This window comes from Vollenhovia emeryi, unplaced genomic scaffold (genome assembly GCF_000949405.1).
Source record: "Vollenhovia emeryi isolate VEMERY1.0 unplaced genomic scaffold, V.emery_V1.0 DF939151.1, whole genome shotgun sequence".
Classification (NCBI taxonomy): Eukaryota; Metazoa; Arthropoda; class Insecta; order Hymenoptera; family Formicidae; genus Vollenhovia; species Vollenhovia emeryi.
This window is the reverse complement of record NW_011967215.1, coordinates 1,376,896-1,397,778: the sequence shown is the minus strand read 5'-3', so window position 1 is coordinate 1,397,778 and position 20,883 is coordinate 1,376,896. Positions and strand designations below refer to the sequence as shown.

At 45.9% G+C, this 20,883-nt stretch overlaps 4 protein-coding genes across 5 annotated transcripts in view; 2 read left to right on the top strand and 2 right to left on the bottom strand.

Moving 5' to 3' along the window:
* The first annotated feature begins 305 nt into the window (after nucleotides 1–305).
* On the top strand, nucleotides 306–6,947 carry LOC105565518. Its single transcript, XM_012018782.1, has 5 exons — nucleotides 306–2,918; nucleotides 3,274–3,620; nucleotides 4,033–4,194; nucleotides 4,462–4,867; nucleotides 6,169–6,947. The coding sequence occupies exons 1-5, from the start codon at nucleotides 1,988–1,990 to the stop codon at nucleotides 6,282–6,284; spliced, it is 1,962 nt and encodes a 653-aa protein (XP_011874172.1). The 5' UTR covers nucleotides 306–1,987; the 3' UTR covers nucleotides 6,285–6,947.
* Nucleotides 6,864–13,575, bottom strand: LOC105565520. Its single transcript, XM_012018784.1, has 8 exons — nucleotides 13,394–13,575; nucleotides 13,192–13,326; nucleotides 12,334–12,552; nucleotides 10,440–10,564; nucleotides 9,661–9,834; nucleotides 8,163–8,360; nucleotides 7,219–7,374; nucleotides 6,864–7,121 (listed from the first exon to the last, which is right to left on the bottom strand). The coding sequence occupies exons 1-8, from the start codon at nucleotides 13,491–13,493 to the stop codon at nucleotides 7,014–7,016; spliced, it is 1,215 nt and encodes a 404-aa protein (XP_011874174.1). The 5' UTR covers nucleotides 13,494–13,575; the 3' UTR covers nucleotides 6,864–7,013.
* Nucleotides 13,576–13,762: 187 nt separating this feature from the next.
* On the top strand, nucleotides 13,763–17,753 carry LOC105565521 (mini-chromosome maintenance complex-binding protein). 2 transcript variants are annotated; one of them, XM_012018786.1, is made up of 8 exons: nucleotides 13,763–13,837; nucleotides 14,654–14,859; nucleotides 15,186–15,539; nucleotides 15,627–15,952; nucleotides 16,075–16,254; nucleotides 16,313–16,556; nucleotides 16,627–16,797; nucleotides 16,906–17,753. In XM_012018786.1, exons 1-8 carry the CDS (start codon nucleotides 13,831–13,833, stop codon nucleotides 17,098–17,100), a joined length of 1,683 nt encoding a protein of 560 aa, XP_011874176.1. In that variant the 5' UTR covers nucleotides 13,763–13,830; the 3' UTR covers nucleotides 17,101–17,753. The 2 variants fall into 2 exon arrangements, with proteins under 2 accessions (XP_011874176.1, XP_011874175.1); XM_012018785.1 differs by having other exon boundaries at nucleotides 14,654–14,928.
* Nucleotides 17,667–20,883, bottom strand: part of LOC105565522 (UPF0605 protein CG18335-like) — a 13,752-nt gene continuing 10,535 nt past the window's right edge. The window contains exons 4-5 of the mRNA XM_012018787.1: nucleotides 18,891–19,115; nucleotides 17,667–18,627 (exon numbers count right to left, since the gene is read on the bottom strand). Of these exons, the coding sequence (XP_011874177.1) occupies nucleotides 18,398–18,627; nucleotides 18,891–19,115 (455 nt within the window). The 3' untranslated portion in view covers nucleotides 17,667–18,397. The remainder of the gene's footprint in view (nucleotides 18,628–18,890; nucleotides 19,116–20,883) is intronic.

The window sequence follows — 20,883 nt, the reverse complement described above, 5'->3', positions numbered from 1 at the left end:
GCCACGCGAGTGGGCGGCGCGACGTTCCCTTCGCGCGCCCTTCCGCCCTCCGCTTTCCAAGAAGAGGAGCACGATCCCGAAGGGCCCTTTATTAGAGGAGGAGGAGGTGGGAGATCCTCTCTCGGCTCTCCGAGAGGTTCCTCCGACGGAGGAGAGAATCGTCTCGCGGCTGATAGTCTTTAACGAGACGCGCGAACGGGTGGTGCGAAAGCGCCGATCTTCTCGCTACATCGGCTTCCGCGGGAAGAGAGACCCGGCGCTGCTCCACGCCACCACGATTCTTGTTTCTCGCGATCGTTATCGCGCGCGTGCCACGACGAGGAAGATAGATAGACAGCTAGAGAGGGAGGGCGAGAGGAAAAGGCCGGCGCGATAAGCGGGCCGCCGATCATCGTGTACACGTTGATACGTTGATACCGAAGTAAGCCGTTTCTCCGACTCGTTACTCTGGAATTTCGAGAATATCTCCGACTCTTCCTCTTCCCGGAGAGAAGTGAGGCCGCGATCGGGCGTCTCCCTGGTCCCGCGGCGATGGGCCGAGGGGACGTGCGGGATTGTAGCGCGCTATCCGCGAAAAATCCGGCGGTGACTCCGACACGTTTCTGAGAGAAAAAAAAATTGGCGATCTCGTTACTGTGTTCCTACGATCGCACCTCATTTTTCTCTGGTGATTGCGCTGGATTGAAGGGGTGGCCTCCGTTTCGGGACAGTTGATTTTCTAGAGATCGCGATCGGGACAGGCAGGTGCGACGTTGTTTCGACTTGTGCGGCTGGTTGAAAGCGAGTAGTCGCTCCTGTCGGTCGCGATTGCGAGAGGTGTGCTTCTCACGTCGACAGAGACGTTAGACGATCGCAGCCGCGACCTTACGGTTGCGATGTAACGTACAAAAGTGTGTACGTAAGTACTCCAAGTTCCACTTGTGGATTTAACCGAAACAGACTTCATCCCCGGAGGATCTTACTTCATTCTTTTTTTTTAAATATATTTATCGGTATCCCGTACAGTTGCGGTGCATTAATTCGCTTCGGGTCGCGTTGTTAAGAAGCATTTACGTTTAACTGATCAAGTAATTTTTGTCCATCCCTAATTATTACCCGAACCGAGTTAATGCGCCGTACTGCACGTACGAACGCGCATAATTGGATGCAGGTCTGCAACGCGGAGCCAACTCCGAAACGTTGCCTTTCCGTTTAAGCAAATTTCACGAAACGTTAAAAGCAATATTCTGGGTCTGCTGTCGTCTCAAATATAACGACCGAGTTGTGATCCTCCTCGAATGTAATTCCATAGGTTTTAGAAAATCTGCCCACGTATCACCTTGCAATACGGAATTAAAAATCACGAAGATAGCGCCCGGCTCCTCATTGCATAACTGCATCCAATTATTATCTGGCGCACCGATAAATCACAATCGGCTGTATGTACGTTCCTCGCTTCGTTGTATCTCTCACTCTTGAGAATTTTGTAAACGCGCGCACGATATTATCAAGTTAGATCGTGGCTGCGCGACTGCCCGCTTCGCGGAAGCGAGTCGGGCGAACCTCCTGTCGGACCCGCGAAGGGATCTTGAGGGCAACCCCGGCGCGGAACCGCTCGACAATGCGTCAACGGCGCGATGTCGATCGTCGCGAATTTCGCTCCATTATCATCGTCATCCGCTGATATTCCCGGAGGCTCCGCCGCGTTATCTCTTCGCGCCTTTACGCGGTGACGAGAGCCCCGCGATAACGGTCGCTCGGGCACAAAGTGCACGGTGTCGGATAAGACGCTGAAAAGCGCGCCCGGCCGCGCTCGCTTACTCAATCCGCGCGCGCGTCTCGCGCGGCGTTACAAAATCCGCGCGCGGATTTCGCAATTCGCCCATCGGCGTGCCGCAACTAAACGCACATATCGCTATGATTGACACGGCAGGCTGCCGGCGGCGACGAGCTCGGACCGACGAGGACGACGACGGAGGAAGAGGAGGAGGCGGAGGCGGAGGGAGAGATGCACCTCGAGGATTACCACGGCGGGAGGAGCGAGGAGGACGACGTGCGACGCCCGGCGTCCGCTCTCGAGTTAGACGACGTGGTCGACGACGGCTCCCTACCCGATCTGATGTCTATGACGATGATGGCCGGCATGGACGTCGACTTCGGCCAGCCGCACTGCTGGGCGACCTCGCCGGCGGCGGACAACGGCGTCCTCTTCTCCCCGCTGGGAACCGACGCGGATCCGCGTGACTATCTCGACTGGGACCAAGTGCCCGTCGTCTTTCAGTATCCCTCGGACGGCGGTGGTTCGCCGGGTGATAGCACCGGCAGCGAGGCAACAACGCCAGTCTGGAGCAGCGCGGTGACAGCGACGACGAAGACGACGACGACGACGACGGCGACGGCGACGAGTCATGAGGACAAATTGGACTGCCGGAAGTTACCCTCGATGGGCTCGGCCTTCTCCTTCTCGCGCACGTTCTGCAACACGATCTATCCGGAATACGGAGCGGAGTCGCAGGGGGAGTATCAGGACTACCCGAACTGCCAGGAGGACGTGGTGTCGTTATTGATGAGCATCCAGAACGAAATCGCGGTTCAGAACTACAACCCGCCGGTCGCCGACGAGTTCGACCTCAGTCTGATCAGGGGCGACCCGACGTCGCTGATAAGCGCGATGGATTCGTCGTCGGCGACCTGTTTCGCGAGCGACGATCAGCAGCAGCCGTCCCAGAGCTTCGATCCGCCGTATTACGCGGTCGGGCACCTCGTCTCCTCCCAGCAGGACCCGCCGACGGTCAGTCTCGCCGGTGAGCTTGTCGGCGCGACGGACAGCTTCGGCAATCAGGTGATACTGCCGCGGAACGAGGGTCTGCTGCTCGGGAACGGCCGACGCGTCGCCGGGTCGAAGGCCACCGAGATCGAGAAGAACGACAAGTCTTACGGTAAGCACTCGGCGCACCGTTCCCATTCATTTCAGAGACTCTTTCACGCTCTCACATTTCGTCAGAGTTTATGATTGTTTCGTCAGAGTTGCATTAATTCTGTCAGATTAATAAAAGGAGCGCCTCGGCTAAGTTAAAACGAGCAACCCGGGGGTGTTTCCGGCGTCTTTAATATCGGTATCCAAGAGCCCCGAGTACTTCCGGCATCCGAGCGAGAGTACAATGGAGTCTCCGGCATTTTTAGCGCCGTCAGATATGCCAGACGATCGGGATACTCGTGGCAATCTCCTGCGCGCACGCAATTTCTGCTCCAGTTGCGCGTGTTTACGTTTCGCGTGCGTACGTCACGTTGCAGATTGCGCGAGACCGGTGGACGATAGCCTCGCGTCGGCTTATCAGTGCCGCTGGATCGACTGTGGATGTGCGTTCGCGGAGCAGGAGGGCCTGGTGCGGCACATCGAGAGGCGGCACGTGGAGTCGTCCGCGGCGGGCGCGCACGGCCACGGCAGGCGGACTCAGCGGGACAAGGAGCGCGACGGCAAGGAGACCGGGGACGGCTTCCCCGTCGCGACGGCGACGAGCCGCGAGGACGAGTTCGCCTGCCTGTGGCAAGGATGTCCGCGCGCGCGACCGTTCAACGCGAGGTACAAGCTGCTCATCCACATGCGGGTGCACACGCAAGAAAAGCCGAACAAATGTCCGGTTAGTGTCTCCTCGTCTGTTCCCTCTCGGCGACTTTAAACTTCAGCGCGCCTTGCGGCCCCCCCCCGGTTTCAGCCCTTTTCACTATCTCATCGGTCACTTTATCGAGTCATTTGTGTGTAAATTCATTAAGGAAAGGAGATTTCCTTAATGATAGATTTTTTTATCCAGTTGTTTTCCGGAATTAATCGGTTGGACCATTTTTATTATCATTTTCTTGTCGGCCTCAGGTAAGGCGCGTTTTTGCGCCAAGTAGAGCCTCACAAGTAACAATTGAAAGTTTCACAAACTGATCCATTGGTTTCTATTGTTTCAAATTGTATCGATACTGTCCATCTTTTCTGTTCGCCAAGCTTTGTTTTCTACAAATTGTCTACCGGCGCTAATTCCTGACTGTTGATTTTTGTTTCAGTTTGCCGGCTGTAAGAAGGCTTTTAGTCGTTTGGAAAACTTGAAGATACACCAGAGATCGCACACGGGCGAAAGGCCATACGCGTGTCAACACAATGGATGCTCAAAGGCGTTTAGCAACAGCAGCGATCGGGCCAAACACCAGAGAACCCATTACGACAGAGTACTATATCTTCCTTATTTTTCACGTATTCAATAAATGCGTAAATGGCAATTGAAGTTTCTTTTCTAGAATCTCTCGTCAGCAGCTAATCTCGTTGGTTCGATATGATGTTATTCGATAAGTTGTACTGATATAAATTGTTGTGAAACGTGTTGTGGAGGGGGGAGGGGGCTTATTAATACCCTAAAAAATTAGTATAAACTCCGTAGATTCGACGATTTTCTTCGGTAAGAAGATAATTTTGATGATGGCTTTTTCCTTTTCTAGAAACCATACGCTTGCCAAATAAGCGGTTGCGGCAAACGTTACACCGATCCATCGAGCCTTAGAAAGCACCTGAAGAATCATACGGAAAATTCAAGCACTCTGTCCAGTTTGTTATCGTCGGAGAAGATATCAACGAGTAACGTGATAGGAAATGGACACAAGATAAGCTCGACAATTCCTCACCGAGGAGGCCAAGACGCCTGCATCTTCAACGTGGAAACGAATCATTCGCCGTACAAATTGTCTAAAGCTTGTATCAAAGAGGAAAACACATCGTCGAACAATGCGTGCCAGTTGAATAGAATCTCCCTGAACTTCGACGACAATCAGCAGGAATACGTGCCGATCGAGTCGGTTCGTCATCTTCTCATCAACGACATCACCAATGCACAGAACGAGAACACAGGTAATGGATATATTCAATATGGACGATTTCAGTCGATCAAACTGTTAGCGAATGTTATAAATTTAAGGGTTTAGTACCGTGAAGTTAGTAGCATGACTCGCGAAGCTCGTCAAAATGTGGCGAGTGCACTTAATAATTGTCGGAATTATTTTAATTGTTTAAATTTTTCTGCACGATATATTCCATTTTTCTCACAGAATATTTTTAAAAGATCTCACGATACTTGTTGCGAATTAACAATTTCGTTTCGAGCAACTTTTTGGATTAGTTGAAATCGGTTCATCGTCGTGACGACATATGGCTCTCATTTTATGATCTCCATTCCTTCAGTCGACTTTCGATATAGGAAAATCTGGTCGAAATGCGATAAGAGACACTTCAACTTGCTACTTATTTCGACTGCTTGCATTATATACATAGCTCTTTTTTACGCAAGAGCACCAAAGATATAGCGTGACCTTTAACTTTTCTTGGCAATCGAGTAAGACCTTGTTTTCCAGTTTTACGAGATTTATTACAGTTTCTCTTTGCAAAAATAGCATTTGCGAAATAGATCAATGTCGTGGAATTATTTAAATCAATATCGAGTCTTGTATAATCTCTGATAACTGAAAAAGCAATGTACCCCGAGGAATCTTTGTTCAGCTATGTTTTTTGATCTCTTGCATAATATTCTTAGCAGAAGGTCCAATTGTTCCCCGAAGAAACACACGGTAGCATCTTCCGTAAATATATTTGACACGATGCAAGATGCTCCTTGATTCTCTCTCTCTCTCTTTATTTTACCGCGAATTTTACCGTATCTTTAAGAATAGTGTGCAATTCCGCAAAATCATAAGCTAAGCCGGATCGAGCATGCGTGCGTGGATCTCGCGGGCGCGTGCTGGCTTTTTCTGTCGCGGCTCGCGTATCGCGCCGATGATGACAGTGTCGCGTCTTCTATAGCCGATCTCAGAGGAGGTTCGCCGCCCACTCCTTTATGCCTTTACCCCATACAGAGTCTTAAAATAATATTCCTTACTTTTTTGGAAGGGGAAAAGAAGGGGCGGCCGCGTACGCGACGTACGCCTCGCGTACGAGCGACGCGCGTACGCGTGACAGAACAGATGACAAAACAGATTGCCACGTGCCACGCACCCGTGCTATTTCCAAAGGAGCCCTCGCGTAATTTCGTGAAAGTGCATATAAAAACGTGCTCGCGCGCACGAGATGAGAGACGCGTGAAAGAGAGGGCGAGCGACGCGAGGAGGCGAGAATGTGGGAGCGAACAAAGTCACCGCCCGTTAAATTGCTCGTTGCAGGATACCGCGCGTTTACGGAGGACGACGTGCCGGATTTCCACGAGCTCGGCGCCGACATCGAGCGACACTTCCACGAGCTGGGCGGCCTGAACGACGCTATCTTCATCGATGGATGAGCCTCTTCAGCCGGGGAGTCCCAACCCTGACGCGGGCGCCGGTGAACGAACGAGAGAATGAACGTTCGACATAGTTGAACACGCGTCTCGCTTCGATTCAGGAGATCATAGATCAAAGATCTTTTCCTCAACTGGCGTCAACTCGTGACAAGTGAAAACTTTCATTGGCGAGTTCAATGTTCACGCTGGAAGAAAAGATTTACTATCGATCTCCAGATTTCGCGTTTCTCGGAGAGCTCCAAAATGGTTGCTTCAATTCGTAGTTAATTCTAGCGATCCCTCAATTTCTCTCGAAAAGAATTAATTGCGTTGCTCTTTACATAGTTTACATATGTCTTTATAAGATCTGTGTCAACGATGCTAGAACTTGGTCCAAGCTCCAAGAAATGTGTAGCCAATTTAAATAGCTGATTGGCTACACATTTCTAGAACTTGGACCAAGTTTTAGCATCGTGGACACAGGCCTTTGGGGAAAGAAGAAGCAGTTCACCAGTGCGTCGTTCAACCTACGCCGTCGCGATCTCACTGTTCCGTTTCTCTCTTTTTACGACTCCTTTTATACTTATATTAGTCCGTTGTACTTGACAAATCGTATATATTTTTGTAAAAAGGTACTTAGATATAATATTAGATAGGCGAACAAAATACATCATTTACTTCGACCGAGCGATTATCCGTCCCCGCACCTTCAACGCGCGACTCGGCCCTAATCTCTCTCCGCAACCCTCGTCAATTCTCGCTGCTGCAGATGCTCGGCTGTTCCTCCGCCGTTAAATGCCGGCAGATCAGTGTCGGCAGGTTCCTCAGCGCCTCGTCCTGATTTTCCTTCGAGTACACCTGCGCACGTGAGATAATCGTGACATGACATTAGTTAAATCGACCTGGAACATGTCGTTACGCACGAGATTAATTAATTAGCCTTCGTAACGCTTACCCCGTTGATCACTATCGTCGGGACGAATCTCAAAGGTGGCTCGAGGGCTGCGGTTTTATCGCCGTTCACTGCGAGCAGTTCGTTCGCCAACGGGCTCGCAATGCAATCGTCGATCGACTTTCGCGTCACCTCGCTCAGGCCGGCGTCATGAGCGCACTAAAAATCAGTAGTTGCGTTATTATTACATTCATAACGCGCCTTTTGTTATCTTGACCCCTGACAGATGGCCGGATTTATTATCGGCGAGAAATGTTTGCGCGTATCGCACACTTCTGCAGTTTACGTGACGTGACGTGGAAAACAATATAACGAGTCAGCGGTATTATATCTCACGCGCTAGCAAACATTAAATGCCGCGTCACGTGTTTATCCTAAAAATCAGCGGTCGTTTAAGGAAAATAATTCGCCTTTCCTGCACGTTTCACGTATGACTTTCCGCGCGCACGAAAAAACGAAGCTCCAGTAATGATTTAAGCTCATTAAAAACATCGACGCGTGCTCTTCAGGAAACCTTATATGTTATTATAAATATCATCCGCGTTCCTTTGCCGCGACGACGTAGGGAAATATACTTTAGATAATTAATTTCGGTTTCTCTTAATCACATCTCGATGGTATTTTATATTCAAAATGGCAAAACATCTCTTGTTTCGATCTTCGAGAACAGCGCTCGGTTTTTAAATGGAATTAAAGTGAAAAATGATCTCGATGAGCGGCGTCTCGTCAAAGGCACGCGTCGCGGCGCATGCTATCGCGTGCCATGAATTCGACGGGAAAGTATGCCAAAGGTCGACGTTACGAGTTAAATGTCGACTCTTGCTCATCGGTGCAGGTCCTACGGAGGATTAATTACACGTTACTCGGGTAAAAGCACGCATCGTCGCGGCGGCAATCGCACACGCGCGGCTAATCGCGGCCGGGAAATTACGGAGGCGAAGCTATACCTGCGAGAAGGCATTCGGCATGTCTCCAATGGACATTGCACAATTGACCAGATCGACCATCAGCGTCTGTTGATTCTCGGCCGCCTCGGAGGACTGTATGGAGTGGATCGCGCACGCCTGGGCCTTATTCCCACGGCACTCGGCGGGCCCGTGTTGACACATGAATTGCCACGGACCGGTTTCGCTCTCGCGCGAGTGCTGCAGACATACGCGCGCCGTCAATTTGCATTTAAATCGTCAAAAACAGCAACGTTTTCCTCATGCTCGAGGGCGAGGACCACGGCGAGGGCAGTCGTTCTGGCGTTTTCAAGGCCGCGCGACTCACGAAGCGAATCCACGCGCGTCGATCCGACTCGCCGAATTCACCTCGACGTGAAAGAGATAATCTCCCACAGTACATTGGCTAAATATTAGCTAAACGAGCGTTCGAGTGGCTCACTGGAGATCGGCGGAAGAGACGACAGATCACGTGCACGCGCAGTGATCGGGTAAAAGGACAACGGATTTGAGGAGAATAATAATAAGTTCTCTTTTGCTGACATGGGCCTTCGTGCAAAGTCACTGTAAGTCGGTCGTCGACACAAACATCCAACCAACCGATAGAATATTCTCGATGATTATATGAAGCCCATGTCGGCAAAATCGGAAAATAAACCTGAAAGAACAATGATGTTTTAAGAGAGCGATCGAATTTTGGCGCGCGTCTGACGCATCAATACACGTCATCGCGAACAAGAATACTAGATTTACATTATTTCCAAATATTCCCGGATAGCCAGTATGCTTAAGCAATGGAAATAAAATAGAGCAACTGATGCTAGCTCTTTACTAGGAATATGAATTCAATGTTTGAGAGAGACTTAAGGTACAGCTAGCATAATGTTAACATATTGTAGCTAAGTGCACAGCTAAAGAGAGAACACATCGAATGGGCATACTGTTAACGCACATTGTCTTTAATTTTCTAACAGAGAAAACATATTACATCTGGCCAATCATTTAACGCCAGCATAATGTCTGGATTCATGCAAATGTTTTATTTCCGATATCAACCCAGACAGCACACATGTCTAAAAGACATCTTTAAGACGTCATTAAGTTATCTTTTCGACATGTACGTCTAAAAGGTGTCTTAAAGATATCTTTATGCCCCCTTTTAGACATGTGTGCTGTCTGGGAAATGCTAGCAAACAACAGCATAATAGCGGGATGCCGACATTTTTGTTAGCAATATGAAAGTTGTGCTCACACTGGCTATCTGGGTTGCGCCAATATATTGTGCTGCGAAGATCTAATGCAAGAGCTACAGCGAACAAATATCGAGCGATCTGTTGTTGGATGACAAATTAATAGATACATTGTGATATTGAATCGCACAAATGAATAGATGAATGTTGAGGCAAGGCGGGTACAAAGTACTCTCGTGTGTCTCCACGTAACCGTTGCCTCGCTGTCGCCTCGCTGAGGCGATAAAAATCATAGTTACGAAGCTACTTACCGTTGCCTTACCGTAAGGCACAAACGTAATGTGAATATGATTCTTCAATTGCGGATACGACGGCACGAGTTGATTTGCGATCCATCGCATGCTGTCACTGCACAACGATTCGTAGTAGACCTCCACGTTGACCACGGTCTTGTTCGATTCACCATCGACCGACTGCGCATTGGACTTGAACAGATTTGTAAAATTATCGCGCGCCGCCTTTTAAACGTATTCCTGCGAAACTCTTCCGATTCTTCTCGAGCTTTGTAAAGAATCCGGATTAAAAAGAGTCGATAGAGAGAACTTCTCTTCCACAGCTGCGAATTTTGCGGTCTTCGAAAGCGGAGGGAAGTCACATTTCTGAATTTTACTCTTGTTCCAGTTCTCTTTTCAATTAGTATATTAGCTCTTCTTATAAAGTTAAACAAATCGATTAATTAATTAAAATTTAAAATATCAATCGTTTCTTTACATTGCTACATCAGAATTGACGTGTAAACCGTTTAAAATCACACCGTTTAATAGAATTGTTCAGAATGCCAAGTACAAATTACGGATACAATTAGGCCAAAAGTCGAGCGAGAAATGGTGGAACATTATAAAACATATTAAAAAAAACCATTTCCCTTGACGGTTGATGCGAGGCAAATCGAATGTCGAGATCCCGAGTTCGCCTTTTGATTTCTTTCGCTTAAATTCATTATCGATTTGCGAGCGTCGGGAATATTTGATGAAAAGGGACACGTTAATTTATCTCGCGAGGAGTGCCGAGTTTTGAGATTCACGCTTACCAGAACGCCGTGCGAGACGAGCGCGAGGAAGACGGCGGCCGCCAGCCGAGCGCGAGAAACCAACAAGTAGTGTTGCATGATCGTGCCGTTGATGAGTGAGAGCCACGGAGAAGGCTTTTTAAAGACTGCTGCGGACAATAGCCGACGGGCGAACGCGGCGGACACGAAGAGAGGGAGATACGAAAAGCGGTGGGGAATTGAAAAAGTGAGAGTGTGAGAGACGAGACAATCGATAACAGAGGGAGGGAGGAGGAGAGAGACCCGTGGCTTCATCCTTACGTTGTTAGTCGAGGACACCCAGTTACGTTTTATCCGGATGCTTCAATCATAGATACACGCTGGCAATCAGCTTGAGTTTCGCGATACCTCGGCTTTGCACACAAAGCCTGAGGACTCTTCATGACTGTGTCATATATAATATAATGTTCACTTTCTAACGGAGTTACAGACTTAGAACGGCAAGCTTGGTAGTGTTAAAGCATGTTTAGTAGTCGGACACAGAGATGTTCAGCGTTTCATTAAAGTTACTGCGTCTATAATAGAACAAAAGGTCTTTTCCGATAGATTGAGTCTAATAAATTTTATAATAGATTAAGAATTCTACTCAGTAAAAGTGTTCTGTAACGTTGTGACGTCTCTAGAAGCTACTAATACCGTAGCGAGAGGAAGAAAGAGCTAGAGTTACAAAGTTACAGGGCGCAAATCTTACAGAATTCTGAAATTGTTTGTATCTTTCGCAAAACAGAATCATGTTCTACAGCGCGACTCTTGAAGTGCACATTCATTTGCGCACATTCAATTCGCAGAACAACACAATGAGGGATAGCGTGACTAAATGGGATAATCGTAAAACAATTATATAGTATATTTGTACTATAGAATAAGTTAACAATTCACGCTAGACATATTTAAGATTAGATCGACGATCGTGCCGAGAATAATGAATAACAAATTATCGATTACAAAGAGTACCATAATTGTTCTCTTCCAATCATCCAGTCTACTATTATATAAAGAGTGAGAACAAGTGTCCATAGGCAAATGGCCCCATTTTTTTCGCATTCGGTTTTGGTCACAAAGTAGGTACCAAACGAAGGGTCTCGTCAAGCTGATTACAGATATGTCAGTCTCAGAGTGTACCTATTTAATGTTTCAGAAATATCGGGCTCCGAAGGTTCCATTCCATTCCAAACAAATGGTGTCTGTCCAGACGGCTTCATCGCTTTTACGTCCTAGGAATTTTTGAAGCCCGATCTGGAACATTAAATAGGTACACTCTGAGACTGACATATCTGCGATTATCTTGACGAGACCTTTCGTTTGGTACCTACTCTGTGACCAAAATCGAATACGAAAAAAAATGGGGCCGATCTTGTTCTCACTCTTTATTAAATTACGTTAAAAATCATAAACATATAAATCGTGACAATTTAGAGTAATCCAACATGATCAGTTGAACATACAAGAAAAGTTCGATGTTCTTTCTGTTTCACAGAACTGTGTAAAGAAAAATCGACTACATCTTGATTGCGACTTAAGGGGTTCGACCGTTGAAAATTATTGGCAAAATTGACGCGCGCCGTATTGAAATAAATAGATATTTGGCCGCCTGCGAGCGTCCAGGAGCCACGTCGCGTAGCCGAGCGTTATGGATTCACGCCCTGATGAAACTTCAATTCCGGCCGCACTTGTTTCAGCTCGTTGTGCAGTTCTATAGCGCGTTTCTTGAAGGTCGCGGCGAGCTCGGGATTCTTCTGGGCGCCTTCTCCGCGCGCGTGCATCTGCGACAGGTTCGCGCAGGCATACGGGTTGCCGTGCTCGCAGCTCTTCAACGACAGCTTGTACGCCTCTTTGTAGTTCTTCTCGATGCCCTCGTAGCCGCTCAGGTAGATGCCCGCTAGGTAGAAGCAGGCCTTCGGCGAGTTGAACATGTCGCAGGCCTTTCTCAGGTACCTGGCACCCACCTGGACCTGGGTGGCCCTATCCTTCTCTCCGACGTCGTTCTTGGACGTCGCTAGGACACCAGCGTGCAGACATCCGTATTCATCGTCGAGCTCGCAGCCCTTCGACATGTACTTGTACGCTGTCGGTATGTCCTTCTTGCAGCCTTTACCTGTGCAAGTGAAGAACGTTATGATGAATAGAAAATAATTACACTCAGACGTTCATAGTTTGAGCTTACGTCTAAAATGTTAAGTGCGATCTCGAGAGAATGTTATGTTTTTGAAAATTACATAAAGACGAAATACCTTTGTTTCGTAATTCTTTTAAATTATAAGAATTGAGCACGGCGATGATCGAATCACAGAACCAAACCGCAAAAGTATAATACATATATGGAAATTAAAATCGGGAAGCTGCGGGCTCGTCGCTTTATTGGCTGACCGGACTATTCCGATAGTAAAATCCCGCCCAGTCAATAAAATAGCTGTACAGCTTTTTGAAATAGTTTCGAGTTTAACGTACAGTAACATTAAGACTCCGGTCAGCCAATAAAGCGACGAGCCCGCAGCTTCCCGATTTTAATACTTTTGCGGTTTGGTTCTGTGATTCGATCATCGCCGTGCTCAATTCTTATAATTTAAAAGAATTACGAAACAAAGGGTATTACTATACTGCCCTTCGTGATTCAACAATTCAAATTCTGCGCCACGACGGACATTCCCGACATCTACCGCGGACACGCCGCAACTAACGTCGCGAGTGTTTGCGAGTGTGTTGGAGCGCCTCGCGCTTCTCTCGGCGGACTCACCGGTCACTTTGAAATCGCCGAATTTCGCGCAGCTCCTGCCGTAGTTGTACCGATCGCAGTTCATCTTGTACAACGACGCGGCCTTCTCCGGCTCCGAGTTGACCGCCTCGTAATAGTCGCCCAACAAGTGGCACACTGTTCCCAAAGCGAAAGCGTCAGTACTCCGAGTCGAGAGGTTAGGTCCTAAAAAGGCCTCACTCACCCTGCGGCTTCTTTTCGCTGTGGCAACCGAACTGGTACTCTATGTGAAGGTTCTTCAGGTACTCCTTCACGTCCTCCTCGTTCTTTAAATCGTACGCCATCGTCTCGGCTCTCGCAATCTTGCGCCGTACCTGCGATCACATAATAAAGACTCCACCTGGGATACAGCTGCCCTCTTGTGATAAAAGAAACACGGACCCTCAGCGCCGCCTGGAGCTACGCTCGCGAGTGAGGTGCCTCCGCGCCGACGTTTTACGTTTTGCCGCCAAATTTTGCTGACCTCGGCAGAGCGAAAATCGTCCCTTGAGCGAGGACTGGAGCCAAATCCAAAGAAGAAGCAGAGCGGAGAGAGATAGAGCTGTCTTGTTTTGCAAACCTACCAGCTCATCTTTATTGATCAGACTTGGCAACTACGTTGGGGTGGCACGTGCCTTCGAAATGACATGTACGTATATCCGTGTTTCGCACGTGGGCGAGACTTGATGCGTCGTGGTCGATTTACCTTGGTCGCGTGTCTCGTTACACCTTGGATACTTGACATAAGATCAATGCATATTCAGGCCCAGCTTCACCAACGTCGCTCAACTTTAGGCCTGGTCTACAAGGAGGGTGCTTTCCAGCAAGAGACACAGATTGACGCAGTCTAACAGAGATTTATCTCATCCTTGTCTAGCAACGGCAAACAACAGAGCTAAAACGATTCATTGTGTTACACAGAGTCGTCTGTGTATATGTTGCTGGAGAGCAATCTGAGTTGTTAGAAGTCAAAACTGTATGTCGGTCCTCTTTCTTCCACCCAGAAAGGAAAAGGACCAACATATAGTTCTGACTTTTGACCAACGACTAGCAACTCATTGTAGACCGGGCCTTAAGCTTAGTTTAAGTCATTGTCTCTTAGGTCCGGTTTCATCAAACGGCACTTAACTTTAATCTCAGTTTAATTCACGTTTGTCTCTTTCAAAAGTGACAGTTGGAGAGAGACAAAGAACGAATTAAACTAAGCTTAAAGTTAAGCGACGTTTGGTGAAACTGGGCCTAAGGGACCAGTTGGAAAGACACAAGGGATGAATTAAGCTGAGCTTGAAGTTCAGCAACGTTGATGCAACCGGGCCTTAGGTTGTCTTTTTGCATGGCAGAAAGGGAGATGCAAGGTGCAATAAACCTGGTGAACTAGAATGTGCAAGAAATCTTGTAAACTGCGTTACGCAGCATCGAGGAAGTCCCTTTGTTCCGCTGTATTTCATGCCTTCTCTCATTCCAGCGATCGAAGTGAGGGATTGGACGCCGGAGTACTATGTCGCGAATCAGTCAAACTGCCAGCAGATTCTAGAAGGCTCAGACGTACTGACGGAAATACCTTTGTTGAACGACACTCGGTTGCACGACATCAGAGACAAACAGTTGGTCAGATTCCGAGGGATGATCCAGGATATGTACAACCCTGAGTATTACTTCAAGAAATACGAGGTGAAGAACACGGATACTGGCGAGAGTGACGTTAGATGCGGCATGTACGCGGACACGGCTCGATGTCTGGTAAATTGTCTTTCTTTTCGTTTTTTTTTCATACCTTGAAACCGTCTTACTTGACTCGCTAAATATGTAGTATTCCTGCTGACCACATGAGCGGTGGATACGAAGCGGAGAGTCTATATTAAAAATAGTGTGCAGTTCAGGTGTGGGATGCTATGAGAACAGCTCATCTCATGTATAATACTGCAAACATTATCGCGGAGATGAAATACCGAGCGTTCTTGTGCCGTTGCGTTTATTAATTTTTGTTTTGGTTGCAGCCACACGAAGAGATAGCGTTGTACTCGAACAAGAATGAAAACTCGGAGAGGCAAACTTACATTGTAATCTCTGTACCCGGGTTGAACGACTGGGCGAAGGAAAAGAGCACGAATACCCGGCCGCCTGATGCAGCGGCATGCAGTAGTAGCGTCGGTAAAAGGAGTTTGGATAACGACTCGGAGGAGATGGACTGCTCGGAACCTGTTACGAAAAAGGAGAAAGTCTCGGCGGACAACAATGACGTGGACATGAGCGATGCTCATTGTAGTACGAAAGTTGAAAATGTGTTGTCAGAGGATCACATATTGAACTTTCCGATCCCGATCGATGGGGGAAAAGCTTGTATAATAAAGGTAAATTATACATAGAAAATGTATTTGCAGAAACGTTTGCGTAACTGAGGTTTCTTTCTCACTTGGTGCTTAATGCGCACTTTTCAGGTTTACGACGGGACCATCTTAAAACTGAACCAGGTGATCGATGTGATAGGATTTATATCGTTGGATCCAGCATTGAGTACAATTCACGGTTCAGACGACGAGATGAACGAGGCCGAAATACATACTCATAATCCACCGGCCTCCTTGGTGCCGCGGTTACACGCGGTAAAGATAATTGAGTTCACAATACCAAAAATTGTAAACGCTCCGGAAATTATGTCTAAGGCGCAGCTCATCAGGAGTGATTTGCACATAGTGTTGAGTCAATTGCTGTTTGGAGATAATTTAGCTGCGGATTACCTGATATGTCACCTGCTTTCTACAATGTAAGTGTTGATTCTTTCTTAATACATGTAGAAATGTACACCTGTGCGTATCACTTCGGCAATATATACATATGTATATATATATATATATACACATATATTATCTTTTGTAATATTTTTAGATACATGAGGAGAGATTATTTTTGCCTCGGTACATTTCCGTTGAACATAACAAATTTTCCAGCGAGTAAACTCAAGACCTTCCCGAAGGAGTTTTATAACTTTCTGACATTACTCGTACAGAAAAGCCACTTTTTGGAGATGACTTTGGAAAATTTTAATGAACTGTCTTTGATCCCGAAGTAAGCGTATCTCGTCGAATGCACGTATGTCAATGAATACATTCGAGATTGTTTCTAGGAAGGATTACGAATGTAACAGACTGACAAGTGGAATTCTTCAGCTAAGCAACAATACGCATCTTGTGTTGGACGAGACGAGCTTAACCACTGGTACACTTACTGCAACTGGCAAGGAAAACTATAAAGCTCTTTCGGATCTACTTATGTTTCAAAAACTGACGTACGACTTCAAATATTACACAATAGAATATGAAAAGGACATTCCAATTCTAATCTTTTCTGATGTAAAATCGTTCATTCCTGTGAGTATTCATTTGCAGCATAAAATATCTTTACTTTGTGAATATTAATTAGTGAAGTGTTCATTTATAGTGTCCCATGCAAATTATTTTAAATGTCGATGCGGACTCGGAAAATTTATACAGTCAGGTAGTTAAAGCTGCTCATCAATATTTGGAAGATGAGAATCGCTTGACGAATATTCGTCAGTACATAGAGGCTTTGAGGCACACGGAATTTGTTTTTAACGAAGAAATCACAAAAGTATGTCATGTTTTCTTGACTTTCGACATTAATGTGTTCACCGAGTTTACTTTAGTGCTTTTGCTTTTTGAAAAGAAAAATATATATATTATATATTTGTATGTTCAGATTATCCAAGACGATTTTGTGAAGATGCGCAGTGCAAACAAGAATATAGATGCAGACAATCTACACGCATTGATGGTTTTCGCAAGATTGATGGCCTTGTCTCACGGACAAACGTCGCTGGATGCAGAATGCTGGAAGAAAACTGTGCAATTGGAAATGGAAAGAATGAGTAGGCTGCCACAGCGCGGAAGGTAATCGTTGGGGCCCAGGAAATAATTATAATACCGAGTGTACACCAAATCGTACGATACTATTGCAAATATTTATTTTCTATGTATCATTGTAATTATTTCACTAATGATATAAAAGTTGTATACCATTTTATATATATATATATATATATATATATATATACATTTTTATACTGTTAATTACTCTATGAAACAGGACGGAAGTTTAATATTCACCTTGTATTTACACAAGCAAAGATCATATAGTTATATTTTAGCAAATAAAATTTTACTAATAAGTATCATGCGCTTTATAGAATGTTGCTTGCCATGTATGTACATCGGCTACAATCCATTTCGCAAATTCTAAAGTTCAGACGTACGTCCTTCTTTAACTTATCCGAAATGGAACTAGCGTATACATCAATATATTGTCTCTATTTCTTTGAAAATATTTCCCAGCAGAAATATTCTCAAAAATGTTATTCTTTCCATGTGTTGGATGTGAGACGGTCGTGTACATATACAATACGTAGTGCATGTATGTGCAGAAACCTATTGAACATTGGAAGCTCAAAGCATTTGGAGTAATTCACATATTTTGTAGATTTATTTCTGCGGTAAATTTATTTCTACATGGACAAATATTGGAATAAATACGTTTAAGGAGTCATGTAGCTGTTCGCTAAATAACAATCTAGTTTGTTTCTCGATTGTCACACTTCTTTCTGAAGACTAGTTAAGGAGAGCTCCTTGGTTTAAGAGTCTCATATTCAATACATTTCAATACATACATCTTCAAAAATTAATAAACTTACTATCTCATGTAGGAATACATGTTTTAATAATGCTATATTATTTTTCTCTACACTCGAATAGTCCATTGAAAATTATTTACGTCTGAAAATTAGAAGACACGGCAAAATCTATTACGTACCGCTCGAGATACTGGAGTACAAAAAATAATCCTCATTTTTTTGGAGTAATTTTCTTGATTCAGACGTAAATAATTTTGCAACTAGATTATTCCCTAATATAAATCTTTCATATTTATTTACTACTTTCGGTACTGCCAGAGAAAAGGCACCAAATATTTGCTAAATAAAGACGGAACGTTCGGAACACTTTAAGTACAGCAAAATCTGGCGAAATTTCGGAACTTGTATATCAATGTTTGGAAATAATCCTGTATTATTCTTATAATACTTGTTCTGTTGTATTTGTTATTTTCAACTGTTTCTTTTTCGCAGGTTTCCTCCTCTCTGAATGCATTTTTGTCTCGTTCTGTATGCTGCAGTTAGAAAACATATTCCCACGTCGAATTATGCACGCGTGTGTCCCGTTTCGTCGAGATACGCATTGTCGAGGACTCGCTGAACAGCATCCATATCCTTGGTCCTGCTGAGCCTCTCTTCACGATCCCGGTGGACACCTTCTAATCCTTTCCGGGCGGCTTGAGCGTACCCCTTGGAAAGCGCGACCTCTCCTCTCGCTCCCGGAATGTGGCCCGTGTAACCGACGATCGGCAGTCTTTCTGGGGAGACATGATAATCTGCAACGACAATAATAACGCACAATAGTTGTTACTTTTTAACTTCGGCTTCGGACCTCGGTAGAACTTGAATTTTTTCAGTCAATCATAATCGGGGTGTTCTTGTCACGAGAGAATTTCATCTCTGCATTGAGTCTGGGATGAATCTTTGTTAATCTCTATAATGTACATTGCTTTTAATTTTATATCTTTTATTTTAGCATTTATAACAAAAGAAACGATTGAACGGAAGTGATTAACGAGCAATGGAGCGTGCAAAGTACCGTAGGTCCTTCTGTCTTTGCCATGACCGTGATCGATCTCGATGTCCACATTATCCGCCCTCGCTCGGGATAGAAGATTTCTCGGATCTGTCCGCTCAGCGTGCGCCCTCATCGCGTCCCGTTGCGCTCTCAGCTTCATTTGCGCCTCGTGCCACTCTTTGGCACCGGCTTCTACGGCTTTCATGAAGGACAGGCCGAAACTGCTGTTGAAGCCAGGAATATATCCTGTGTATCAATAACAATCAAGTTAATGTCAAATATAAGTCTCCGCGGATAAAAAGGCATCGTATAATAAGCGCCAAATTCTAATATACTAATTTGGTCTTTATATTATAATAGTATTGTACCTTTTAAATAGTTATATAATAGTATAATTATAATAATACTTGGTATCCGTGTATTCTTATAGTATAATCTTCGTATTAATATCTCGAGACGAGAAAGGATTTTTTTTCTTAAATTATTAAGTATTTACCAAGTTAATCCTGCAAGTGGTCATAAACAATACTTTTAATTAAAACATTCTAATGCATTTTCCGTCACTTAATATTTTATCATTGATCGTTTTTATGCAGCTTACGCGTTGGATTAATTTTATATCGAATCTTATCAGATAATTGCAACTTCGTACAGAACTGACGAAATTTTAATTTTTAATTAATAAGTGAAGAGAATGAAGTTAAATCACGCATACTTTTATAATAATTTAATCGAATATTTCGCGCGATTTATATTCTTGTTTTGTTGTAATAATTATAATTATTTCTCACAATTAGTCGCGGATGCGTCTAGCGTCGCATTTTGAATGTCCCGCCGAAACAAATGAAATTCGCTTACTATTACACTGACTGCAGGGATCAAGTCAGATGAAATGAAGCGCAAGAGGATCCGATGTGCCGACCGTTTATTAATAATACGAGCATTTGTCATCGGCATTAATTACGCAAAATTTACGCGCGTGCAACACCGGCTCTCGATCGCGTCTTCAACACCAGCTCTCGATCGCGCGTATTCACGCGGTCCGTCGCAATTAGTCGCGAACCGACTCGCGTCGTGTCGTGTATGGAAATTACCCGGAGACGCTTTCAAAATTTCCAGGAATCGGAGGTAGCGTCGCGTCGCGGAGTTCGTGGATGCCGGGCGGATCGGAGGCGGCTTAAACGAGTCTCGCGAGACGTTTGGTAAGTGAGTGCGGCCGCGATTGACCCGATCGTGGCGAACCGCGCGGCGAGAGGACGGCGTTCGTCGCAACGGCGGCCCAGCAGGACGCGAGTGTCGCGAGATTCCTTCGATCGAATAGATCGATCGACGGAGCAACGCCATGTTTTTTTTGCACGGCTCTCGCGGATGCGTCCGATTCTTGTACGTGTCTACGCGTTTGTTACGACGTATCGTGATCGGTTCGCCGCAACGAGAGGCGGCGATCATTCCGAGAAACGCGATTACGCACCCCGGAATTGCGGGAATGCAGGCGCCGGTCCCGTGCACCCCCCCCCCCCCCCCCTACCGTCTTCCTCTCGTCACGTAGTCGAAGTAAGGCTGATGGCAGACAACTATCCGTAAGCTTAAGACTGACGTATAGCCGTAGACTTCCCAGTGAGAAATGATCCGTCGATCGACGTCGAAACGATGTCGAATCGACGTCAATTCGACGGCGTCGATGTCGATTCGGTGTCGTTTCGACGTCGATCGACGAATCATTTCTCACTGGGTTAAGGTAAGGCAGAGAAAAACGTAAGCCGTAAGGAACACGTGTTCTACGGCTTACGTTTTTCTCTGCCTTACCTTAAGTCTACGGCTACGTCAGTCTTAAGCTCTTACGGATAGTTGTCCTGCCATCAGCCTAAGGCTGATGGCAGAGAACAATCCGTAAACGCTTAAAGCCCGCATCAGACTACAGACTCCCGACTCCGACTCGACTACTGACTCGCGGACTCCCGACTATGATTCAATCAATCACAGCAAAGCACCGGCCGACCCTGACTGCCGACTC

Coding starts and splice junctions, on each gene's coding strand:
- LOC105565518 (XM_012018782.1), top strand. CDS start 1,988: ATGCACCTCGAGGATTACCACGGCGGGAGGAGCGAGGAGGACGACGTG. Junction 2,919..3,273: donor GAAGAACGACAAGTCTTACG/GTAAGCACTCGG, acceptor GTCACGTTGCAG/ATTGCGCGAGACCGGTGGAC. Junction 4,195..4,461: donor AGAGAACCCATTACGACAGA/GTACTATATCTT, acceptor TTCCTTTTCTAG/AAACCATACGCTTGCCAAAT.
- LOC105565520 (XM_012018784.1), bottom strand. CDS start 13,493: ATGGCGTACGATTTAAAGAACGAGGAGGACGTGAAGGAGTACCTGAAG. Junction 9,835..10,439: donor TCGTCTCGCACGGCGTTCTG/GTAAGCGTGAAT, acceptor AATCTGTTCAAG/TCCAATGCGCAGTCGGTCGA. Junction 7,375..8,162: donor TGCCGAATGCCTTCTCGCAG/GTATAGCTTCGC, acceptor ACTGATTTTTAG/TGCGCTCATGACGCCGGCCT.
- LOC105565521 (XM_012018785.1), top strand. Junction 15,953..16,074: donor TGTCACCTGCTTTCTACAAT/GTAAGTGTTGAT, acceptor TAATATTTTTAG/ATACATGAGGAGAGATTATT. Junction 16,557..16,626: donor ATGTAAAATCGTTCATTCCT/GTGAGTATTCAT, acceptor GTTCATTTATAG/TGTCCCATGCAAATTATTTT.